Source organism: Vicia villosa, linkage group LG1 (assembly GCF_029867415.1).
Source record: "Vicia villosa cultivar HV-30 ecotype Madison, WI linkage group LG1, Vvil1.0, whole genome shotgun sequence".
NCBI lineage: Eukaryota > Viridiplantae > Streptophyta > Magnoliopsida > Fabales > Fabaceae > Vicia > Vicia villosa.
In genome coordinates this window covers 248,804,316-248,831,436 of record NC_081180.1, presented here as the reverse complement: position 1 = coordinate 248,831,436, position 27,121 = coordinate 248,804,316, and the positions used below count along the sequence as shown (strand labels likewise).

At 33.5% G+C, this 27,121-nt stretch overlaps 1 protein-coding gene across 3 annotated transcripts; it reads right to left on the bottom strand.

The window, feature by feature from the left end:
- Positions 1-540: 540 nt before the first annotated feature.
- On the bottom strand, positions 541-9,752 carry LOC131645125 (phosphatidylserine decarboxylase proenzyme 2-like). 3 transcript variants are annotated; one of them, XM_058915785.1, is made up of 22 exons: positions 9,614-9,752; positions 9,211-9,425; positions 9,055-9,134; positions 8,876-8,900; positions 7,820-7,879; positions 6,782-6,850; positions 6,545-6,637; positions 6,401-6,451; positions 5,922-6,005; positions 5,442-5,533; positions 5,118-5,276; positions 4,933-5,017; positions 4,359-4,470; positions 3,842-3,942; positions 3,062-3,109; positions 2,228-2,374; positions 1,630-1,725; positions 1,471-1,545; positions 1,282-1,374; positions 1,075-1,161; positions 940-990; positions 541-825 (listed from the first exon to the last, which is right to left on the bottom strand). In XM_058915785.1, exons 2-22 carry the CDS (start codon positions 9,397-9,399, stop codon positions 718-720), a joined length of 1,905 nt encoding a protein of 634 aa, XP_058771768.1. In that variant the 5' UTR covers positions 9,400-9,425; positions 9,614-9,752; the 3' UTR covers positions 541-717. The 3 variants fall into 3 exon arrangements, with proteins under 3 accessions (XP_058771768.1, XP_058771767.1, XP_058771769.1); XM_058915784.1 differs by lacking the exon at positions 9,614-9,752 and having other exon boundaries at positions 9,211-9,607; XM_058915786.1 differs by lacking the exon at positions 9,614-9,752 and having other exon boundaries at positions 5,118-5,273; positions 9,211-9,607.
- Positions 9,753-27,121: the final 17,369 nt, after the last annotated feature.

The following is a 27,121-nucleotide window of genomic DNA, read 5'->3' as shown; positions in this document are numbered from 1 at the left end:
GGCTTAATAAAGTCACACTTTGTGGGTCAAAGAAATCATGTGGGTCAAAGAAAACATGTGAGTCAAAGAATGCAACACCCATGATTTTGCACCCATGGTTTTGTGAAACAACTCCCATGTTTTGTGAAGACGAGCACCTATAAATATTGGTGTATTTCTCATTCATAACCCACCACAAAATATCATTGCAACATAACTAAGAGGAAAAAGTAAGAAAATAAAATATTGTATTCTCGTGTAAGGTTATTTTAGTGAGTGTTCTCCTATTTCAAGTGAAAGTGTAATTTGTTCTCTCCTTATATTTAGAGGGAAGTGTTGTAGTTTCTTCCACTTAAGGAAAATCTTTTCGGTTTTTCTCTTATATGTTGAAGGTTTTCTACATAAATATTGTGTACAATTTCCTACTCCTTAATCTCTTATTTTAGTTGTTTAATATTTTCTACTCTAGTACCCAACAACAGCTACAACCCTGCATCAACAACAGTATAAGTGAATGTGAAGCTCACAAAGGCAAATATGAATATGTAGTTGATAACACTATTCAAACAAATTGTAGGTTCAATAAGATATTTGTGCAACGTTGTGGGAGTCTAGCATCTTCTTCTCTATCCAATCCATTTGTAATTTGTTAGTCATGATTCAAAATAAATTAAAAACACACAATTGCAGAATTACAGAATATTAACATTTCTAAGTTAGTCCACAGGATCTCAGCTGTCAAGACAGATTCCTCGTGGAGACACCCAATCTCATCCCCATAGTAACCAAAGTCTCCAGTGATCTGGCGCTATTCGATAGAAGGTCTTCATCAATTGCAATCGAATCCTGCAAAGCACAGCAACAAAAATAAGAGGGAAAATAGATTTCAAACATGAAACGACAAGAAATAATTAATCGAAAGATAAAAAAGATGGGTAGTATAACGATTATAATACTAACCTTTTCGAAAACACAAATTACAGTACTTCCACCAAAAGAGAAATATCCAAACTGTCAATTAAAGCAGACATGTGCCAATTAGAAACAAGAACATTGGAAAAACAGTAATTTACTGTAACTGGCCGGATTCCAAACCTCGTCTCCCTTCTTGACATAGTCACCATGTGTCTTTGTGAAAGTAATGCTACCAACCATTGTAGCTCCTATTGCAACAAATGCCACCTGAACACAAATCATAGGTAACTTTCTAAGAGACAAGTAACATATAGATCTATAAAAACAACTTCAGTAGGATAGCATTATAAACTCGTGCATCACATGCAAATTATTGCAATCACAAACCTTTCCAAAATCTACAGTTTCAATTATTGAAACAACGCGCTTATTCTCTGTGAAGACATTACAGTACTTGCTATTTACAGCAATGGGATTGACCTAAGAGAAATAGAATGTCAGAAAAAGTTGCAAATGATATTAACAAACTGCTCAACAACTAAAATATCATTTTCGCAGAGTTATTAATTCACATACGGTAAACAGGCATCCAGGGATGTTAACAAACTGCTCAACAATTCCTGACACTGGCAAATGGAAACGGTGATAATCCTGCAATAAATGAACATTCAAATTAAAATTTGCAATCAAAAGAACACAAAAATTAAAGTGGTAATGAAAGAAAGCAACAAACACCTGTGGTGCCAGACGGAAAATCACAAGTGTTCCATCAACAAAAGCACTGGAACACAATTCTTTCCCCAGAAGGCCTTGAACTGAAAACTTTCTACCCTGAAAGCAACAAAAATCAATTCCAAAAGAATTTCATTTCGAGTACATAAATGAATGCAAAAGAGTAGTTTATTATTTCTGAAGTACCCGTGCTTAATACTAGTCACACTCACATCACATAAAACAGTTGGGTCTTTTTATCATTAAAAATTGTTCGAGCAACTAAATCTTTTCATTTAAGCACAAATGAACCGGATTATAATCTTATAAAAGCAAAAACCAATCCCAACCCCACACGTCTGTCTTAACTTACAGGAAAGTCATGCAGGTCCAAATTGAATGAGAAAAATCATAATTTTATCATATTTATTATATTTTTGTTTTGCTAAATTCAAACAGAATAGAAGAACACTCATTGCCAACTTCTAGTTCTTCTGACTGATAAATATGTCTTACTCTTTAGCGCATATTCTCAAATGACAAACATCTATCTAAATATAACAAACAAAATGCATTCTTGAGACAAGAAACCTTCCACATGGAAGAGATGTAAAAGAAATACCTTAATCCAAAATCTTGTACTATCATCAACTGATTCAAATGCCATTAGACGACAATCGGCAGCACATACAGCAACATTGTCATGTTCAGCAGAAGCAATTGGTCTTGAACCAGGCTTTAACTCTCTAATGAAAAATTCATTGAATGTCTGCCCGGAGCATTATTCAAGATAGGTGTCATAAACAAGATAATACTACCATAATGAAGTATAAATGACTTTCAGTATATAATCATTGGTTAGATTTTGTTCGTTTTCATTCCAACTTCTTGTTCAAACAAAATGTATGTAGCAAGCTCAACGAAAAACAAATTCTTTAAGTTCTTCATAGAGATCAGTGAGTAAAGCAGGAGAATTTGAGGGTCCCACAAAAGCACATTGAGTAATATGGCTAAAAGGTGAAATATAAAACAATTGACGTAGATTATAATTGTAAATAAAAACATACTGTAGCCGGAATGAAAGTTGTTTATAAGAAGAATGTTTGTATTTCACCAGAATGAAGGTAACAGATTAGTTTTCAAGCATAGACAGCAACTAAATGAAGTATGTTATTACATAAGTAAGCATCGCCTAGCTAATAAAACACGGGAGGGGAGTTAATGTTTTTCTGAAAATATTTCACATGAAATAATATTTACTAAATTAAGTCATAAGACCATTACTAAATTATGTCATAAGACCATATGCATATGATACACCATTATTTTAATTTTTAAGCATGATCGAATTGAACCAGCAAACCATCTTTAAATAACTAATAGGATAAAAAAAAAGTGAGTTCAGAAGCATTTGTGCATCAATAACATATAAATTCAAACTGCAGTTTTAGCCCACCTTAAAGTGTTCCAGTGGATACTTGACTTCAGCCAAACTGATTTGACCCTACAAGACAATATTCACTTTATAAGATGGATGTGATTATAGGCCGCCTAGTCCATCACATAAAGAACTAGGTGAAAAATGGAAGAAAAAAAGTGGCAGAAAAAAAAATAGCATCCTATTATACCTTAAACTGTTTCAATATACACACGCGCTCGCACACACACACACGCTACAATATAGTTTCATTTTTAAATAGTTTCTAGCACACATATATATTGCAGTGTATATGATTGTCATTTCCCATTGTATTGTCCATTGTGATGTACAGTGCCATTAGATGCTTGTCCTCTAACATTTCATATCATGGTTATGGTAAGTGGCTCTTCCAGTTTGCCAGTAATAAGGCATGGACATTGTCTTTTGGTTGAGGGACAGGATACTTGCTGTTCTTAACTTGAGAATACTGGATGTTGATTGAAAGCAATATCCTTTAGTTTTAAAATGCACATTTGTGAAAGCAATTGTAAAAGAAAAGATAGCCCATTTGGGAAAATGAAACAATGCAGTTGCTAAGGATGTACATCAAGCACACATAGAATATGTATTTTGTATTTGAAAAGGAAGAAAAGTATATTATTAGATGTGATGGCTAAAATGCACAAGATGACAAGCAAAACTCTAAAAGAAACGACAGCACCGAAACAAGGGTCACCGCCAAGAATTGCATTGTTCCGCAACTCGTCAAAATCATATTATACTACCCACAAAGAACTAAAATAAACATTGTCATACCTTATAAGATTCAATGAATTTCGGTATATCAGCAGCCGATTCAAGTGAATCCATTTTTGCTCCCTGCTTTTCAGAAATGTTTTGCAGGAGCTCCTTCACCCCTGCATACCAGAGGTTCGCCAAAGTAAGGCAAATGACTAACTAAACGCCGATGGAAAAGTTTATTCAAGTTTAATCTGAATCTCATATTGACATCAAATCCCATGTCTCCGGTAAGTGCAACCCAAGTAACAGAAGGATGAAATATGATAAATCGTTTTTTAAAACTGATATTTTTCTTTATTAGTAGTAATCTACTAAAAAAACACAATCGGGTTAAAGAAATGTCAGCAAGATCTAATATCTGCACAGCATTTTCAACCGGAATATTTTTTATAGGAATAGTTCTACTGACAACACATCATCAGTACTGTATCACAAGGGCCCTTACAAAGAGCAGTGACTTGTGAAGTTACATATGCATTTAACCTACAATTTCTTTCAACTATGAAAAGAAGGAAATAAACAACCCACATACCTATGTCCATTAGACCAAGACCTATTTTTGACTGATAAATAGCCCTCATTGACATAACAATCTTTTTGTCAATTTGTTCTTCGACAAGCCTTCGAGACTTCCGATCATATACCTGAAGCCAAAAGTAAGATGAAGTAAATAAATAACACGTTGAAAGGGTGCAGAGGTACAAATATGGAATAAAAATACCAGTATTTAGTATGGCATTTCTAATTTCCTCAAATTATCTTTAAGGATATTTCTAGTGCTCTGCTTTGATAAAGTTGTTGAACCAATAAAATTCGAATTCCCGAAACTTTTAAAAAGGTATGCACAAAAAATGTTGATACTTAAAATCCACACGAAAAGGGTGCTGCAGGATTGATATATTTTCTTGGTAGCCTTCTTCTAATTATGGTGAATGTCATTCGTAAACTCAGTTATCAGTGTAGGATAGAAGGAATTTCAAAGAGGTTTTGATTATCCTGATATAACTTGAAACATAGATTCTGTGTATGGTGCGTGATACTAATGTCTCCAAATTTTTAAATAAAATAAAGAAAGAGGAAATTGGTATGAAAGAAATATGGCATACCAGAATATGGGAAGAACTTGATCCAGATCGGATACCGACATCATAAGATGAGAAATGGGCCCATTCACTCAACTTGAAGAACCAGCTATATAAACCAAAAAGTAAACGTGTGATTTTTTTTATCTCATAATATTATTGAAACCATAAATACATTACAACAGTCCATATATAATCGACTAAAGTACCCATATGAAGCCTGCTTATCTGTCAAGAATCCTCCAGCCATCACTTGGTTTCCAGTCCCTTCGTCAAAACAAAGAGTTAAGTGGATCATGCTGTTCAACTGATCAGAAATCTGAAGAACCTCACCACAAACAGGGCAGCAATTCATCAGTGGCTCCCTGCTACACCAGAAGTTAGCTAATCATATAAGAATCAAACAAATATAAACAAACATCACTTAGAAAATTTATAATAAGCAGTAAACATATCTCTACTGCTAGTAAAAGACAACAAGATGCATACAAAACCAAATCTTTTAGTCTCTTGTATTCTAGATGTATCATTACTTTTCTTGTTGGAAAGCAAGAAGTGAAGCCAGTTCATCCATGCTCACAGCATCATCTCCATTCTTGTCAGCTGCTTTGAACAGCTCCTCTTTCTATTGAAAAAGAATTGTATAGCTGAAGCAGTATAATTTGTATATAAAAAACTAGATATTGTATTGTAAAATCATTTTATGATTTATAAAGCCAAGAATCATTATTTGAACTTTAAGCCCCGGACCTTTTGTAGTGAAGATTTGGACTTTGATAATATGACAAAAAAAGCTAGTTTCCATTGTCCAAATTAGAGGTTCTAAATTCTAACATTCAGATTTTATTAGTTTATATAAGTTATAATCTCTGAAATTAGAAGATAACTTTAATTAAATCAAAGTCCAAATTCATATCCAGGTACAGAAGAACACCGATGATAATTTAGCAAGAAAACAATCCAAAAACTAAAAAAAAAATTAACTGTTGTATAATGTGCAAAATATTTTGAACCTTGCTAGTTGCTAATTGATTGCCAAAAGCATCAATCAGATCAGAAAATTCAGAAAACGAAAGCATCCCATCTTCATTGTAATCCTGCATAAAGCATAAATTATCTAGTTGATATAAATGGCACTGAATAAGATCAAAGATTTCAAATGTTCTTCTATGCATTCAACTTATATAGACTTCTTTTCAAGTTTGAAGACCCTCCAATAGAGAAAAGAAACATCATTAATAAATTGACATTATTATCTATTAATATTTACCAGTGGTAGCAATTTGCATAACATGTTGCAAATATGTGTCAATATCAAAACAGTCTAAGCAACAATCCATGGTGCAGTTTTGGTTTAACACCAATATCTTAATATAGAGGGATTAGACTATATATCATCACTTCTTGTGATACCCTCATAAGTCTTAGGTTCAAGCTCACAATCACAACAACAAACATGAGTTACCAGAAAGTAGAGGAAGATCAAACTTACCACGATGGATAAAATGCGTCTAACAAAGCCTTTTTCTGTTTCAATTGGATCCTGTTAATTTTTCACTTATAATTGTTAGAAAAATTTATCTTACCCTAACAACCAAAGAATTGTATTGTATTAGTATACCATATACTGATATACCTCAACAGAGCATGAAATGGAGATTTTGCCAACCACTTTTCCAGGGACTGATGGATCTAAAACGTTGAATATTTCAATGTCTGAATCAGAATCCTGCACCATCATATCATTCATAATCAAAGTCTGTAAAATTATTAATGGAGAAAAGACATGGAAGAAGCTGATAAATTAACAAGTCTAACATCTGGGATTTCTTTGTAAAAAAAATGGAAAGGAAAAAATGCAACGTTTCCTTACCTTGGTCAGAAACTCAAGCAGATCAATCTCCAAGTATCCAACAAGAGTATTACTGGACAGTTTGTTGGTCTACATGAGAAAAAAAATTGAATTAGATAGTGTTTGGAGGCAAGGACCCTAAAATTATAACAGTTCAACAATTTTAGTTTGTATACTATATGAAGTTTTTTTATTTCATGTAAAAAGTAAACAACAATTTAAGGTATTTTCATTTGGTTAAGTCGGTTATATATATATATATATATATATATATATATATATATATATATATATATATATATATATATATATATATATATATCAAACAATGCTATAAAGCCCTGTCCCGGTTTATATCTAAAGATGGACCATTTTACTCGAAGTGGTTCTCATCCATTTTATTTATTGTTTTCCATGATCTTCTCTATCTCAGGCTAACAAAAGTGATGTCTCACTCAGAGTAATCAATAGCGGCGCTATCTCGCTATAGTGAAGCGAAGCGGAGGCTGACCGCTATGGGAAGAGCCTTAGAGGTGCTGAACACTATAGCGGCCGCTATAGAGTAAATAGCGGGATAGCGGAGCAGAACGGTTCCCAGGACGGAGCAGTTTCTTGCCTCTTATCCTTTTCCCCTTTAAAAAACCAAAATTACCCCTTAAATTTACAATGTTTTAAGTGTAATTTTGGGATTTTCAATCAAATTTGAGTTGACACTCAACCTTAACCTTCTTTCATAGTCTTTTATGCACTTCAAGAGTCATGTGTGCTTTGATTTATAAATATTTTATGAGTTGAGTTATTTGTTTAGTTTTACATTAAATATATGTTTATAATAATTATATGCAATGTGTCCGAAAAAATGATCAAATAGAGGGGTCATCTTGCTATACGTTATCCCGCTTTTAGTGTCAGCCGCTCCGCAACACTATCCGGGAATGACTACTCTGGTCTCACTCCCCTGCCAATTACAACCCCCACCCCCAAAGAAAAACTTATGCTTACTACAGTGTAATGTATGTAACCAATGAAAAGGTAATGCTGTTAATTCTTATAGCAGACCTCAAAGATAGAAACTCTTGCAATATGAGGCCCATTCTGTTCCAACAAAAGTTTCTTTTCCTGCAGAAGAAAATATCAGTCACACAAAAGAAGTATTATCTTATTCAGTAGATCCTCCGCTCATAAATGACAGACAAGAAAAGAAAGAACATCTAAGAAAAGTAAATGATAGGGGAAAAGGAAAAATGGAGTTCTTGTATTAGAACATGCAATCTATACTTAATAGCTGCAATCTATATTCACATATATATGTTAAGTGCTAGGTGGATTTTAAATGTTACAATGTCATTGCACTTGATTGACCATTTTTACTACACCAACATTTTGAAGAAGCAAACTGTTGTAATTTCCGCTTTCATTGCGGTTCGCCCCTAGTCACCTAAATTGCGGCATTTGACTTGCTTTCATTGCAGCCTCCAATACCTTAATTGTGTTGGGTTTAAAGAGGTTTTGTAGGGATGAGTTAGGCTCAACCCTCACATACGGAGACAAACCAATCTATAAATGTAAGTATGTAGCTACACTAATAGCATGTTTGAATTGGCTTATGGAAGACCGGAATCAATTCTAGAGATTTATAATTGATTCTGAGTGATTTATCAAAAGTAGAATTGATTTTGCCTTCAGCATTGATTCTGGGTGATTTTTACACCGAAATTATTTGTTCAACTTACTTTTACATCAAAGTATCCAAACATAAATCAATTTTCACAAACTCAATTCAGTTAAAATCAATTCTACCAAACTCAATTCTACTATAATCAATTTTGTTCACCACCAATCCAAACACACGTAAACCGTTTTGCGTGTATGCAAACCGAGAAAAGAGGAAAACTTATTGAAAAATGAAAACCTTACTAAAACAATACTATCAAAATACAGTTATTGATGTCAACATTTGTCTGTGACATCATCATTTGTATCAGAATAAGGTGTTTGATGTCATCATGTGTGTCCACAAATGAAATGATTTCCTAAACAGGCATGACTTTGGGGACCATATATCTATATATTTTCATAACAAAAATCTGAAATAGTTTAGATAAGAGTACTCACAGAATTCCAAACCGGTTTATCTGTACTGCATCATCACCAGCAATTATAATGAAAAACAAAATCAATACACCAATGAGAGTAACTAAAATTGAAAGAAGCATTCATATATACACAATTGGAATAATAATAATGATAATAATAAAGTGATGATGATGAAGAAGAATTGAAGTGTTGCTAACTTTTCAGAACACTTGGTACGGAAAGTCTGTTCTCCAAGTGAAAGACACGCGATCCATTTATCCTTGAACTGCATCTCCGCCTACATTACAAACAACACAATCATCAATCACTGAATCAAATTCACTGAAAATCAATCCGATAGTGAGGTGAATTACGCGGAGGAGTGCAAAGAGAGCAATTCCGGTGAAGTTGTTGGCGGAGAGGAGTTTGTGAGTGGAGGAATGAGCGTTAGTAGCAGAGGCAGTTTTGCGGTGGAAGTGAAGACGGTGTTTGAATCGATCGAGACGCGATCCTTTTCCGTCCGGTTCCGACGTGGACGACGGTTTGGAGTGTTCGTGACCCATCTCTTCCGATGCGATTCAGTTTCTCACTGTTTCAGTTACAAATTGTAATGATGAGTTTAGTTGAAATTGAAATGAATTGAATTTGAGAGACTCAAATTCACTTTAAATGATAATGTGTTGTTTTGTTGACTACTTTTCCAGCGAATGAGTGTTGCTGTTATTATTCGTAGTAGATTAGAATTAAATATTTCAAAGAGTAGCCAAAGAAATGTACCTAGATTACAATACAATAATAGATGAACAATGTAACTGTATTTAAAGTGGCATGGATGAGAGAACTATTATGAAAGTTGAGACTTGAGACAATAAAAGAAAATGAAAAAGCATAGTCAATAAAAATGAGCAGTTTGACTTGATCCTTAGGTCGACGAAGCAGCCTCCAAGGCCTTTTTTTTTACACGTATTTTGGATTTATTTAACGATGATGATAATAACTAGTAGAAGACCCGTGCGTCCGCACGGGTAAATTCATTCATATATTATAGATTATTCGATAACGTTTGGCTGTTGCTGATATATAATTGTTATTATAAAACAATTAGTAACTGCAATTACAATATTATATTATAAATCCAATATGTCTAATAATTATAAAAATTTACAAATATCACTGATAACTATAAATGTTTATAAATATTTTGTTGATTAAAATAAAAATAGATATTATGGTGATAGTGACCCGTAAAAATAGTGAGTTCCAGTGATAAAATTCACATAAAAAAGGTATTATGGTTACAGTGACCCATGAAAATAGTGAATTTCGATGATAAAATTCACAGATATTGGTAAAATTTACAAATATAACTTTTATTATTTTCTTATATTACAATAATAATTGATAGTTTTAGTGATAAAATTTTTAAGAATTAAATAATAAATTACAAAATGAGATGGTAAAAAAATAACAAAATGAGAAACTATGATGTAATTCTTTCTACAAACATTAAGAAGAAATTTATAATTATATCATATGGAATCCGTGTGTCATATTATAAAAGTTATTTTTTAACTCTTTTTTAAGTGAAGGCTTTTTTTTGTTTACGTTTAAATAATTGTAAAAAAGAATGTAATTTTTAAAACTTAATTTTTAAACTGCAACTCAATATTTATTAATTATGCTTTTAACTATTTATCATAGGAAAAAAAGATGCACAAGATTAATAAATGACAAAATTATCAATATTTGTATAGATTATTTGTATTTTAAGTGTAGAAACTGTTAGACGCTGGCCTGAGGATCTAGAGGGGGGGTGAATAGATCTCACAGAGTTTTTCGGGATTATTTCGAACTAAAGCGAAAGCGGTTCTGAATCGACTTGCGTCTATTCCGGACCGTTATTGCAAGGGTCGTATATGTGACAAAACCACAAGATAATTGAGATTAACGATGAAGTGATATGTTATCGAATCAATACGTTTCACAGCTGAAAATCAATTAACTTCTAAATTTACAAACTTTGGTTTGCAATGCAGTAATAATGGAATAAGCAAAAAGACAAACACTTGGTGATAATGTTCAAATTGATGATGATTCAAGATGTGGTGAATTGTGATGTTTATGCAGAACCTTAATTCACAATTTTAACACTTGAATCGTTAATCAATTTTGCAATTATGACCAAATATGAACAGAACGTAAATGAAAGGATAAAAGCGACAAGAACATGATATTTGTTCAGGCAGTTCGTCGATCGTCCTCGCTACGACTACGTCTGCCCCCAATTCCAAATTGAAATTGGGAAATCTTCCATTAATGTTGAAAGCAGTTTATACAAAGAAGAAAACAAAGCGATAAACAATAAACCGAATTTGTCGATCCTTTGAATCTTCTTCCCCCTTAATCTTGAGCAAGATCAAGGTGATCTAAGAGCTTCACTTGATCCCTTTTCTGCAGTGTCTTGAATTGCCTTGAACCCTTGTTCTTCAATCTTCACACTCAGATGGATCCTCGATGAAACCTCTTGATAAAAACCCCCAAGAAACACCTATCTTGGAGGACAAAACCCTCGGATTTTATTCACCAAAAACCCCACAAATCTTCACCCACTAGGAATCTTCAATTCCGTTCCATGGACGTTATCGAACTTGATCACTAACCCTCAACGCAAGAATGATTATGTGTAATTGTGTTGGAGATGATGAAGAACGAAGATGAGAAGACTTTGTGTATCTTTCAGTCGTTGGTGTTTTTGTCAATAATTGAACCTTGGACAATATATATGAGAGCTTATCAGTTGGAGCAGAGAAAACCAGAAATTTTGGCATTTTTGATCAGATAGGTCGACCTCTTGTGGTGCTTAGGTCGACCTAACAGAGCTGCATATCCTTTGGATGTCATTTGTTCCCAGTTAGGTCGACCTGTTAAAGAAGTAGGTCGACCAGAATCCACTTCAGATGCGTTTTGGGGACCTTTCCTCAGATTAGGTCGACCTAGTTGTTGTGTAGGTCGACCTAGCAGAATGATATGTAAATTTCTTCATTTTAGGTCGACCTGTGTTGGGAGTAGGTCGACCTGACTGCTGTTTTTCTGAGTTCCTTTTATTTTGCTTGTGTTGAGTCGACCTGTATTCATAGTAGGTCGACCTGCTCTGTTATGAGTGACCAATGCTTGCTTTTCTTTGAGTTCTTTTTCTTGTGCCTTATTGCTTGTATGCTTGTTGAGTTTGCCATGAATCAAAAACATCTTTGTGAGTGTGATCTGGTATTCACATACTCCCCCTTTTTGATTATGGCAAACCGATAGTAGAAGCTTTGGCAATAAGTGGTAAAATCTCCCCCGTACACTCAGCATCTATTCACTCAGCTGAGCTCCCCCGTACACTCAGCATCTATCTCCCCCTTTGACAACATCAAAAGGGATACAAGAAAAACAGAAGAGGAGAGTAACGAGAGAAACATAGATAAAACGCTAGCATTCATAGTATAGTAGATAAAAGGTAGATAGTGATAACATGAGAGCCAAACATGTTTAAAGGTACATTAAAGATGAAACACATACATGAGCAAGAGAGATATATGTATGAAGTCACTATAAGCATGTTAATTGATAGCATATTATAGTATCAATAATATTTTTGGAAGTGAACAACAGTTACGTTACCGCCTTCTCAATATGTAGGTGTCAACTTTAGTGGCAGCCTTTAGTCAATGTGGAATGATGCCTGGCTTGATAATGAACTACCTTTACGCTAAGAGAAATGTTAGCAAGAAAATAATATAGATATAAAGTAAAGGAATAACATTAAGAGAAAACAAATGTAATTAGCCCAAATTAGAGATATCGAGTATCCCTAATTCCCTACGAATGTTGAAGTATTGCTCCGTTGCTAGAGGTTTGGTGAAGATGTCAGCTAGTTGCTTCTTGCTTTCTACATGTTCAAATGTAACGTCTCATTTCTCTACATGATCTCGTAGGAAGTGATCTCTTATTTCAATATGCTTGGTTCGTGAGTGTAAGACAGGATTTTTACTCAAGTTTATGGCACTTGTGTTGTCGCACATGATAGGTATACGATCAAGCTTAATACCAAAGTCAAGAAGTTGTTGCTTGAGCCATAATATTTGTGCACAGCAGCTTCCAGCAGCTACATATTCTGCCTCAGCAGTAGATAATGCAACCGATACTTGTTTCTTGCTATGCCAACTTATCAATGAATTTGAGAATAGATGACATGTTCCACTGGTACTTTTTCTATCGGATTTGCAGCCAGCAAAATCTGAATCGGAGAATCCTACCAAATAGAACTCATTTCCCTTTGGATACCATAGGCCATATGTAGTAGTTCCACGTAAGTATCGCAGAATTCTTTTGACAGCTTTTAAGTGAGATTCTTTTGGACAAGATTGATATCTTGCACACATACACACACTAAACATAATGTCTGGTCTTGAGGCAGTAAGATACAATAGTGAACCTATCATACCTCGGTACAATTTCACGTCAACCTCTTTACCTTTCTCGTCTTTGTCTAGGTTAGTATTTGTTGCCATAGGTGTGTCAATTTCCTTCGCTTCACTCATTCCAAATCTTTTGAGCAGCTCCGTACAGTATTTAGTTTGACTCACAAACGTTCCATGACTGAGTTGCTTGATTTGTAGGCCAAGGAAGAAATTTAGCTCACCCATGAGACTCATCTCAAATTCACTCTGCATGAGCTTAGAAAAATCTTTGACAAGTTTTGCATTAGTCGACCCAAATATAATATCATCCACATAAACTTGGACTAAGAGAACATCTTTATCTTTTCTTTTAATAAAGAGAGTAGTGTCAACTTTACCCCTAGAGCACCCTTGAGTAAGAAGAAATTTGCTCAAACGTTCGTACCAAGCCCGAGGGGCTTGTTTAAGACCGTATAGAGCACGTTTCAGCTTATAAACATGAGTTGGATACATGTAATTCTCAAAGCCGGGTGGCTGAGCAACATAGACTTCTTCATTTATATAGCCATTTAGAAAGGCACTTTTAACATCCATTTGGAATAGTTTGAAGTCTTTAGAACACGCATAAGCAAGTAAGAGACGAATAGCTTCGAGACGTGCTACAGGAGCGTATGTCTCTTCATAATCAATACCTTCCTCTTGATTATAACCTTGGGCAACTAATCTAGCTTTGTTTCTAGTAATAACACCGTTTTCATCAAGTTTGTTACGAAAAACCCATCTAGTGCCTATTACTTGATGATCTCCCGGATGAGGGACTAAGTCCCAAACATCATTCCGTTTAAATTGGTTTAATTCTTCTTGCATGGCCATTAGCCAATGCTCATCAAGTAATGCATCCTTAGCGTTTTTCGGCTCAACTTGTGAAACAAAAGCAAAATGATGACAGAAGTTACTTATCTTTGAGCGTGTTGTAACGCCCCTTGAGATGTCTCCTATTATATTGTCAATTGGATGGTCTTTCACATTTGTCCAGGCCTTAGGAATTTCTTCATTGTTTGAGATGCTTTCCTTTTCATTTTCATCATGAGACTCATCTTTCTCTTTTTCCTTCTTAAGGTATGGACAATCCGGTTTGTAGTGATCGGCTTTCCCACAATTAAAGCAAGGGCCTTTGATTTTTCCTTTGTTGTTGTCATCTTGTTTGAACTTGTTTGATTGCTTTCTATAGTTGATCAAGCTTTTGTCAGAATGTTTTGCTCCATTTTTCTTTAGATATTTGTTGTATCTTCGCACAAACAGTCCCATTTCCTCATCATCGGAGTCTTCGTCATCACTTGTATCACTACCCTCTAGCTCTTGTCTTGAGGTCTTGGAACTTGAAGCCTTTAGAGCTATTGACTTCTTCTCTACCTCTTTCTCCATGTTCTTCTTTTTCTTTGCCCTTTTCTCATGCATGTCAAGGCATTTAAGGTGTTGTTCATGTTCCTCTAGTTTACCAAAGAGAGTGGTAATGTCTAAGGTGTTTAGATCATTTGCTTCCTTTATTGTTGTAACCTTGGGTTGCCATTCCCTGTTCAAGCATCTTAAGATTTTGTTAGTAGCAACTGCATTGGAAACAGGTCTATCAAGAGAATTTAACCGATTTTTCAGGTGAACGAATCTCTTCTGCATGTTTTTGATGGATTCACCATCTTCCATGTGGAACAGTTCGAACTCTTGAGTTAACGTATTGATCCTAGCTAGTTTGACATCATCTGTTCCCTCGTGGGCAACTTGCAATGTGTCCCACATAGCTTTAGCGGATCTACAATGGGAAACGCGATAGTATTCATCAACTCCTAGAGCTGAGATTAGAATGTTTCTCGCTTTCCAATCGTATGCATATCTCTTTTCATCTTCAGCATCCCAAGTATTTTCTGGTTTTGGAACAGCTGCACCAGCTGCATTTGTCATGGTGATCTGAAAGGGACCATTGACAATAGCTGTCCAGATATTCCTATCAATTGCATTAATGTGGACACACATACAATCCTTCCAATAGCCATAGTTTTCACCGTTGAAAACTGGAGCTCTATTGTGAGCCTCTATAGGTCCGGAAGCCATCTTTCCAATAAGTGTTTCACGTAGCACGGAATAAACCAGAGCTCTTGATGCCACTTGTTAGACGCTGGCCTGAGGATCTAGAGGGGGGTGAATAGATCTCACAGAGTTTTTCAGGATTATTTCGAACTAAAGCGAAAGCGGTTCTGAATCGACTTGCGTCTATTTCGGACCGTTATTGCAAGGGTCGTATATGTGACAAAACCACAAGATAATTGAGATTAACGATGAAGTGATATGTTATCGAATCAATACGTTTCACATCTGAAAATCAATTAACTTCTAAATTGACAAACTTTGGTTTGCAATGCAGTAATAATGGAATAAGCAAAAAGACAAACACTTGGTGATAATGTTCAAATTGATGATGATTCAAGATGTGGTGAATTGTGATGTTTATGCAGAACCTTAATTCACAATTTTAACACTTGAATCGTTAATCAATTTTGCAATTATGACCAAATATGAACAGAACGTAAATGAAAGGATAAAAGCGACAAGAACACGATATTTGTTCAGGCAGTTCGTCGATCGTCCTCGCTACGACTACGTCTGCCCCCAATTCCAAATTGAAATTGGGAAATCTTCCATTAATGTTGAAAGCAGTTTATACAAAGAAGAAAACAAAGCGATAAACAATAAACCGAATTTGTCGATCCTTTGAATCTTCTTCCCCCTTAATCTTGAGCAAGATCAAGGTGATCCAAGAGCTTCACTTGATCCCTTTTCTGCAGTGTCTTGAATTGCCTTGAACCCTTGTTCTTCAATCTTCACACTCAGATGGATCCTCGATGAAACCTCTTGATAAAAACCCCCAAGAAACACCTATCTTGGAGGACAAAACCCTCGGATTTTATTCACCAAAAACCCCACAAATCTTCACCCACTAGGAATCTTCAATTCCGTTCCATGGACGTTATCGAACTCGATCACTAACCCTCAACGCAAGAATGATTATGTGTAATTGTGTTGGAGATGATGAAGAACGAAGATGAGAAGACTTTGTGTATCTTTCAGTCGTTGGTGTTTTTGTCAATAATTGAACCTTGGACAATATATATGAGAGCTTATCAGTTGGAGCAGAGAAAACCAGAAATTTTGGCATTTTTGATCAGATAGGTCGACCTCTTGTGGTGCTTAGGTCGACCTAACAGAGCTGCATATCCTTTGGATGTCATTTGTTCCCAGTTAGGTCGACCTGTTAAAGAAGTAGGTCGACCAGAATCCACTTTAGATGCGTTTTGGGGACCTTTCCTCATATTAGGTCGACCTAGTTGTTGTGTAGGTCGACCTAGTTGTTGTGTAGGTCGACCTAGTAGAATGATATGTAAATTTCTTCATTTTAGGTCGACCTGTGTTGGGAGTAGGTCGACCTGACTGCTGTTTTTCTGAGTTCCTCTTATTTTGCTTGTGTTGAGTCGACCTGTATGCATAGTAGGTCGACCTGCTCTGTTATGAGTGACCAATGCTTGCTTTTCTTTGAGTTCTTCTGCTTGTGCCTTATTGCTTGTATGCTTGTTGAGTTTGCCATGAATCAAAAACATCTTTGTGAGTGTGATCTTGTATTCACAGAAACTACTTGTCTTAACCATTTCATAAGGTTATAAGTTAGCATATGCAGTTTATGCTCTTCGCCTAAAAGTTCAGGCTTTTTAAAGTGAAAATATATACTTTAAGTGACCCTGAACTTTTATTACGATGGTTTTATGATTAAAAATGAAATAATTCTTTAATGAGATTTCAAAACTCCAAAAAAAAGATCACATTGCAAAAGTGTCTGAAGAGGAAGTAACTCTCATTTTAAACTACATTAGATTATGCTTGAAAGCTTGGTTTGAAAATTCAAATTATATGCAGTCACAAATTCATACAATCAAGTTATCTCAAATCAGAATTATTGAATAACAGATCTAAATTAGATTTTCATTGTCGTTTAATAGTAACAAATCTCCGTCGAGAAACCTGTAGTGGACACGAGTGGTAACTAATCTCCATTGAGACACAAGCTGCATTCTTCCTTCCCAACCAAATGTTTTCCATATGTAGTATTACTCAAAGATCAAACCCCTACCATTTTGTGTACTGGGTCCAAATCTCTTACCATTTGGACTAATCAATTGTTTGTCTTCTCAAATCAATTCTATCAAAATCTACAACAAACAATTCAAGCAATAGTCTAAAAAGTGCAGCAAACAACAGGACATAACACATCAATACTGGAACTGCAAGCAACTATGTCACAATCTCCCCTGAAACCTGTCCACTCCATTGGAGAGACTCTAAAGAGAGGCATCCAAAGAGAAAAACATAGTTGTTCATCTCAGTGATTTTTGTGTTTATTGTATTTTCAGCTTCATCCCCATGTCTTTGGTGATAACAACAAATACTATGAGCCTGAATAACACATTTCAAACCCTGGTCTCAAATACAACTATCTCTAAGAAAGTGGGAGAAAACAAAAAAGAAACAACTGTTGGTAAGTACTAAACCAATATGTGTCTAACTTTCTCAAGTCTGTTGAATTTCTTTATAAAGGTTGGACAAAGTTGCAAGCTCCACTCAAAAATTTGTTAACAAAGAATTAATTACAACCAAGTGTAATTCAAAAATATGGAATAACATCAAACTAAGAGTACTTTCCTTCCCATCTGAGCTGAAGCTAAAAATGCTAGTCTCATCTGGTTTAAAAAGAATAGAACTGATGGAAGAATCATGTGCAGGCCAGCCACTGATTTGTAGATCAGCAGACATGTCTTTGAGTTTGTTAAGGATGCATGACATGATTGTCAAACCATGTGAGCCTTCTAGACATTCAAATGTGTTTTCTTATGTTTAAAATTAAAATAAAAAACGGCAAAAATTTATTTCATGAGTAACTTATACAAGTTATAAAATAATTTATTAATACACATAAGCAACCAAGTGAATAAAAAGGATACCGAACATGTGAATCATTCCATCAGCAGAATCTGCTAAAATCCGTTGAATGGCTTTATGAATTCCTTCAGTATTTAATATTTTGATGCATGCCCTCTAGATGCTGCTGCAGACACAAAAATAGGTTCAAAGACTTCCCTAGCAACTGCAATTGATCCTCTTGCCATGCCAAAAAGCGAACTCATCTTTTACTCCTAGTGTGAACTGCAGGGATATAATCTCTCGATTTGGAAAGCACAACATTGACTCACTCTATTTGGTGACGCAAAGCATACGAATTTGAAATGCTGAAGGAATCCGGTCTGGGTCCAATCTCTGTTTTTGAGCAAGTTTCCAGCAAAATTTAGGGAAATCTTTCCAATTCCGTCCATTCGCGCAACACGATGGATATTTTTGAAGCTCCCCATCTATTCTCTAATATTTGCTGCTTTCACCTTGTCAGTAGAAGCAAATCATTAGAAACTGACATATATCAATGCAACAAAAATGACACATTGCATTCAGCATTCACATAGCCCATAATTCTCATTCAGAAGCCAAAGTTAACCTGTGTCTATGATAGTCAAATGACTATAACATAAATCCAAATGACTACAAACTAAATTCAACATCAACATAAATTAAAAATTACAACTTGAATAGTATAATCAACTATTATCAATGGCCCTCCAACTTCTCAACTTCCAGCATTAATAGCATACTCGGAGACACACCATATCCATTCTCTGCAGCATAATATACAGAATTATCATGTTATCAGTGTTATCTCATTTTTGTGTCAGTGTTAACATGTTATTAGTGTTATCAACAACTACAAATCCAATCACACATTAATGCACTTTTTGTTTTTACACTCAAGGCTACTTATAGAATAAGGCTAAAGCCATGTTATTCCTAAAAATTAATCACTCGGTGTATGACAAAGCTCATTACCATGAACCTGAACCTGTCTAAGTACCATGAACCATAAAGTTCAGTACCACGAACCTGAACCTAAGTACCATGAACCAAAAACTTACTCAAGAATACACTTATAATTAACACACAAAAAATACACTTACAATTAATAGCTAGGAAAAATACTGCAACTCGTTTTCATTCCTCCTTCTCCGTGTAAACAAACACCAACCATGCTTTTCCACTGCTTCTTTCCCGGTCCACAACCATAAACTGTCGGAAACCACTTCAAACAACAGGGTTATGATGTATCAAATAGTTGGGTCATGAATATCAAATTGTTGGGAATCTATGAAAACAGACATAGGAATACAAGGATCTCGCTCGCTGCCAGTTTCTCTTGATCCCGTATAGCATCAACTATTATATCATCATAAAATAAACCATGTCAAGAAAATATTGAAATAATAATAAGATTATAGAATAATGCACGTAAATAAGAGATGTCAGAAAATTGCAAAATTATTCTACAGGAAAGTTATCACCAGAGTATTTAAAGACACAATTGAAATGGATCAATATAATGCAATATTGTACAACCTGGAACTATAAGAGAATATGCTTACTTCAATCTTGACAAAGGCTGGCTAAGATTACGGTATGCATCAATCACTCTTGCAAATTGTTCAGAAGCAAAATATTTTTCTTTCTAACAAATTGAAGCAAATAAAACAAAAAAATTGTTAGTATCTCCAAAAACATATTCAGCTTCACTACCTTACCCATCCCAATTCAAAACAAAAATAGTAAGAAATAAGGAGGAAGTTGTATATGAAATAAAAATGAAGAGGAAAGGATATCTTGTGAAATAAACATGATAGATGCACCAAGTCAGGTTGTAGTTTCTTTGGCCACTCCTTGTACAAGCCCTCCAAATCGACACCCTCTACATCATACTTCTTCTCCCTGTTTAAAATTTTAAGGAGAAAAAAACAATATTATGAGTTTCTCAACTTATTATACTGTTCAGATTCAATGTGAATGATACAAATTTCACTGCTCTGTCTAACCATTCCTTCTCTACCACTTATTTTGCTGGAACACTACAAAAATCAAAAAACACAATAAGAAATCTGTTATGAACCAAATATGTCATGAGTACAAGAAGAAGACATAAAAGAAAGAATAATATAAGAGGAAAAAAATATACCTTTTTAGAGTAGCAGAGGAAGGAGAAACGAAGATGATGGAGAAAGGAGATTACGGCCGATTTAGGGTTTATAGGAGATGAAGGAAGGTTTTAACGCAAATGACGATAAATCGGGTAAGAGAAGAGAGAAAGGGAGAGAGAATGTGAATTTAATGAAGGAGAGAAAAAGAGAAGTGTGGAAAATGAAATGAACATGAAACTTTCATCCAAACTGTAAGGGGAAATCGGAGAAGCTGGATCTGAAAGAATAAAGAAGGAAAAGCATGTACTGTTGGAGAAAGATTTTTATTTACCCAATTTAAAAAGTTGGATAAAATCAGAGTTGTTAAATAAGCCCTATAATTAAAAGCCCAAATAATTTAACCTCATTAAAGTCCTATTATATTGAGTTCCAAATTATTGAAATTTATTTTGGGCCTAAAATTTTAGGCCCTTTACATAATGCATTTTTTTTCCCATTGAAGGGGCCTTATTTTATTCCAAAAACTCAATAAAACTTCATTTCCATTTCCAGTAGCACAATAGCACGATAGGAAGACTTTTTCTGTTCAGCAAAGCTTCATTTCCACACAATGACATATTTGCATTATTATTTTTATATTCCTCAATTCTAAATACTCACTTCATCTCTTTTCTATTCTTACTTTTTTGGTTCTTAATTAATTCATTGAAAGATGGTTTGTTTGGTATCTCGAACCGGAAGAGAGTTGCTGAGATACAACAATATGGGAGGCAGACAAGTTGTAGGGTGAGTATATTATATATTTTTATTTTTGTTATTTTTTAACCGAATTTTTAATTTAATTTTTGTTAAAAAAATTTTAAAAAACTAATTTAACAAGTTGTTTGTTTTTTGAAAATTTTAAATATATTTTTAAATTTTTTATTTAAAAGTTATTTATTTTTTTAATTTTATTTTATTTTTTAAAATTAAGTTTTTATTTTATTTGGGACCTTATAGTACTCTTTCAAATTTTAGGGCCTTCTAATATTTGGCCCTATGTATTTGAGGGCTTACTATTTTAAAATTAGTAAGAGACCCGTGCTCCCGCACGGGTAAGTGAATTATGATATTGTGTAAATAACTAAAAAAATATAGTAATTTAGAATCTTCAAATAATAATCATGAAAAAAAAAACAAAATATTTGTTAATGTGATAATACATGAATGAGTCTTAATGTCATAACACATAAATAGTATCAAATACAAATCTAAAATTTTAGATATAAATGCAAAATTTGAAATGATTTTTTTTAAAAAGACAGTAATCATATAAATTTAATTATATTAAATAATCATACACAAAGAAAAAATATATAATTTTGAGATGGAAAAAAATTAATATTTAAAAATAAAGATTTTGTCTCTTAAATTAAAATAATGATTGATTAAATTAAAATAAATATTATCTTGTTAGTGACCCGTGAGAAAAATATATTTTTAATGTTATTCAAATTAAAAAAATACATTGTATTATCATGCAATTGATATGGTATATTATTATTTAAATATAAATAAATTTAAAACGAATTATTTAATTAATAAATAATTATACAAAGAAAAAAATTAACTCATGAGACGGAAAGAGAATAAAAATAATTTTAGCATGTGAGTTGGAAAAAAAAAAATTCAACAAATACCAATGTAAAATTTAAGATATAAATGCAAAGAATTGAAAGACACCTCCAAAAACTCTTTTATTGATAAATTTTAACAATTAATTTTTAGATTAGTAGTAAGAAATAATGGTTGCTGCCAAAATATTGAAAGACACCTCCAATTGACATTTTTATTAAATCAAATCAGAACATACAATTTTCTCAAAACAATACAAAGTAGTTTAGATCAAACATAAAATAAAATAGCCATTGGTGTACAACCCGGTTGAATTTTGATTTGATAGAAAAAACATACTATTGTTGTACAAGTAGCCATATTTGTAATTATTTATGTGGCATTTTTTCAAGTGAAATATTTTTCTCTATTATCACCTCTCTTCTAGTATTTGAATTTAGATTATTCATCACAGAGCTACTCGTTACAACCATATCAATGGTGCCTTTGAAAGTAGTAATACAAATTTTACACTTATATCTCAAAAACAAACTATAACTTCATAAATAAATATGGAGTATTTGTTGTTACCAAAAAAAAAATGGAGTATTTGTAGTTTCATAAATGATTGAGACACGGCTACAACAACAACAATGAAATGGATAAATGAATAAAACAATGCTTACAATAAACTTACCAGAGGCCTATAAGTTATAACCATTAAGATTATGTTCTCTTGTATGGATTAGGAAAAAAACTGCGAGAAAAGAGATGTGAATTTTCACCACATGTCATCAAGAGAAAACTTTTATTAGAACATATAAATAATCTGGTTGAAATATCTCGTTTTTTCTTTTAGTCAACTGTTATTGAAGAAGCTAACCATATCTTCAGAGAATCAACATTTAGAATTTAGATATATATATTTAGTCTTCTATAGCTTTTGAATAATTGCTTGTATTGGCACTCATTTCCCTACTATCAGTATTTGCATGGCAGACGGGGGCATATTGACAGAATCGACATTTCCACCACTTGTCCTCGTCAACATAAGTAGCTTCTCGCTCTCCAAGCCCAAACTCAAGACAAGAATGAATTTAATCTTTTAGGCATTCTGAATCATATGCAAATTTATCTTTGCAAAGCAATGAATGATCTTTCTGATACTATATCTGATATGAAGCAAACAAAACCATGTCTCCTTTCAAAATCAAATTTTAAGTGCATGAAAAAATAGTGTGTCTAAAGAAGACTTATGACAAAAAAAAACTATTTTGAGCTAAAACTCTGAGCATACCTCAATAAAAGTTGATCGTTAGCCATGGAGAACATCATATATGTATTTTTGTAATATCTCACCACTTCATCAAGTGTGTGCATGCAACATCAATCAACCAAATAATTATCTTAATTTTGGAAACAAAAAAGAATTCAATGACAATAGATAAGTGGTAGAAACTCATTATCTTCTACTTACCAAAGCAGAACATTCAGAGTCAGCACTTAGCACTTTGAGATCTTCACATAGAATATTTTGAGGGTTTAAGCCAAAATAAGTAAAAATGCTTTTAGAAGGAAATTTATCAGGGACTAAATTGCCCCACATATACTTGAAAGTTGTAGGACATCAATTGAAGTCTGCCAAAAGGAAGAGTCCAGTAAGGATTCAATCAAATGCATTAGCATGAAATGAAATTACACATCACTCCTAGCATGAAATGAAATTTCACATCTCTTTGTGTATTTTGAGCACGCGTCTTTGTGTCAATTAGTATTAGATTATGATTATTTTTAGTTAATGACATATGAACTTCGTCAATCACTCATATCATCCATATATCATCTGCAAAGCCTATTGTAATATCAGAAGAATAGTTTATCATGATCTAAAACTACCAAATTCCCACCATTAAAAACCAGTAAATTCTATGATTTCTCATAAATCTAGTATGTTATTATCAGTAACATTAAAAGGCTAGTCAATACTTGGTATTCGATTTTTACCATAAATCAATAAGAACCTAAAAAAAATTCAATAAGAACTTAAAACTAATTAAACTACACGTTTCACAACCTGATTTCTAGTGTTATGTTATCAAAAATCAAAACCTATTAAACTTATGAGATGTCATTAACTTAAATTGGCAGTTCTCGAGTTAATCCTTCAAACAAAATAATTGATTCACACCATTAATAAAATTAAGAAGCTTTGGAGTCCAGCGATCTTCTTGCGATCGAACCTTCAATTTTACCCATGTTATAACCTGCATCTCAGCAGCACTATCATCACTCCTATGCCGTAAAGGGTGTTGAAGAAAAATGAAGTGGATGAACTAAGGAGATTCTTAATGTGATGCTCAATTGCATTGATTTCATGGTCTGTTGGATCTTTAGCAACCTGTATATTAACATAGAAAACATTGAGGAAATCATATATAATATAGAACAGTTCAATTTATGAAATTAGTCTTGGTAAAATTAAAAGGTTGTTATTAGTATCACATATATCAAAGAACCTACTCACAAAAATAACTAAATCATACAAAACACTAACACCGAACATAACTCGACAATTAATGAGAAAATGAATTCACATGAATCGGTCTGTGTTAGAGACCGGACACACTTCCATAGGAAGTCTAAATGCTACAGAGAATATGTAAAAGCCGATAATCCAATGTTAGTTGAAAATGGGAAAAAAAAAAAATCACTTTCAATTTGGGAGGAAATCCTTCTGTCCTAAAAAAAACTAAAACAACTTTTCACATTAAGCTGCCTTTGACATTGAGGTTGGGCCTGTACTTTCTTTATCATACCGACATTATTAATAAATCTAACACGAACTGAAAGGTAAACAGAGAAAATATGAAAGATATGCTGACAGAGAATGGATTGTTCTTGTTCAAACTTGAATTTTTATCTAGTTAGAGAGTCACCTTGCCACCAAAACATTAGTGCCTCGGCAATATTGAAAATAATAAGAATGATATTCACTTAGACTTTTCAACAAACACATTAAATGCAAAAAAAATATATATATATATATATGAAGCTTATTGGATCTGACTTTAATGTAACCTCATTCTTCTGATCATTCACATTTAGAATGCAATCGTTTTTCCTTATTCCTTGGCAAAGAGCAATGCTACATCAATAGAGTGATTCCCCTTCCTAGAAAACTACAGATAATGGAATATTACCTGCAGATGAAGAAGATGTGAAGCCAGATCAAGTGAAATGAAGATATAGTTTCTCGGCGCTAGGGTTTGAAGACAATGAGAGAGAGAAGAGAGAAAATGAGAGAGGGAGAGAAGGAACCGAATGTCGAATATGCAGACACCATCATATAAAAATAAAGGAATCGAACTTGTAGGAACATGAGAAACAATGTCAGATTTTGATTAAGAGGGAGGTTGAAGAAAATACAACGAACCTGATTTGAGTACCAAATTTGCAAAAACAGAAAATACATTATAATATCAAGATGTTTACCTGATTTTGATTAAAAGGGAGGTTGAAGAAGAAAATAAATGAAGGTTGAGTATTTTGTAGTTAGGGTTAGAGGTGAGAGAAGAGAGAAGAGGAAAGGAGAGAAGAGAGAGACGAGAGAGGGAAAACGATTTAAAATGAGAGAGAAAAGAGTATAAAGATGTGTAGGTTAATTTGGAATTGAGAAATGATTTTAATTGCCAAGTGTCAAATAGGTATTGGAATGTAGAAAAGTTGTAGTGTTAATTTGTTAGTTACTAAAATATCCTTTTTGTAGTGCAAATATTTTTTGAGGAATGGGTACTATTGGTAGTTTGGTCAATTGATTAATAATGGATAGATAGTAGATTATTTTAGGCCCTCTTATTATTGGGGCTAAGACCCAAATTAATTGGCCCCTTAAATTGACACCTCTAGGTAAGATTACCTTTAGTGTAAAATGTCTTGAAAACAACAAATATAAATGTACTATTTAATAAATAATTAAATGTATAAAAGTTAAATGGTGTTCTGTGATTGGCTGAAGGTATACTACTCATTTTTTCGTGATGGATAGAGAAGTTGTCCCTAAAATAATACTGAAGTATTGAGTACGCCTGCAAAGTCCTATCGAGAATAGAGAGAGAAATTATTGTGTTCACAAATAATAGAATAAAGATGTTGTGATGGTATTAAGGGGAGGAAATCAAGTTATAACTAAAATTTGTAATGGGACAACAACTTTTTTTTTTTATGTTATTAGTGTTTATGAAATTTAAGTTGGGTTAACACAACACATTAAAAGAAAGATTTGAGTGGAATTAGAAGAATTTCTATAGAATGAATATTTTATTAGAAGAAGATTTAAATGAATATGTAGGTAGTGTACCAAAAGATTTTGAGGGAGTGCACGGGGTATGATTTTGGGGAGGTGAATGCAAAAAATAAATTTATTTTAAATTTTTGATATGATTTTGATTTCATCGTAGCTAATATGTGCTTTAGAAAATAAGATAACTATTTTATCTCATACAATAGTGAGTTGATATGTTTTCAAATATATTTTTTATTGGAAAATCATATATGAAGATTTGCTTATATGGTAAAATTATACTTTGAGAGAGATTGACTATTCAAAGAGGTCGGGGTAACACCAAATATATTACCATAGGATTTCCCCACCCAAATACATTGTCGAAGGGAACATTGAAAAGGAATATTGTTGAGCTGATGGCAATAGAGAAGAAACGAAAATCATCTAGTGAAAAGAAAGTAGACAAAAGAAACGAAACTCATCCCCGGGTTCAAAAATAACGAGAAGGTCAGAGGAATTCCTAATGAGATCCCATTAGTAATAACATCAACTATATCTAATTTCAACTTAAGAACTATCGTAGACAGAGGGAGTTCATGAGATATTACCCACGTCAAACTCTTCGAGAAGCTTGACCTAAGAAAAGATAAGTTCTCGCCTTACACAAAATCTAATGTACAAGCTTTCAACGATATAATAAACCTACCCTTGGGGTTTTGTAGAGGTTATGGTCACCTCTGGAGAAGGAAGAGATGTGTGAACAACAAATTTGTAATTTTTAGTGGTCTCATGTAAAAGTGTATACAACTGCATCTTAGGGAAGCCTTTTACTACAATTTTAGACATTGTAGCTACACTC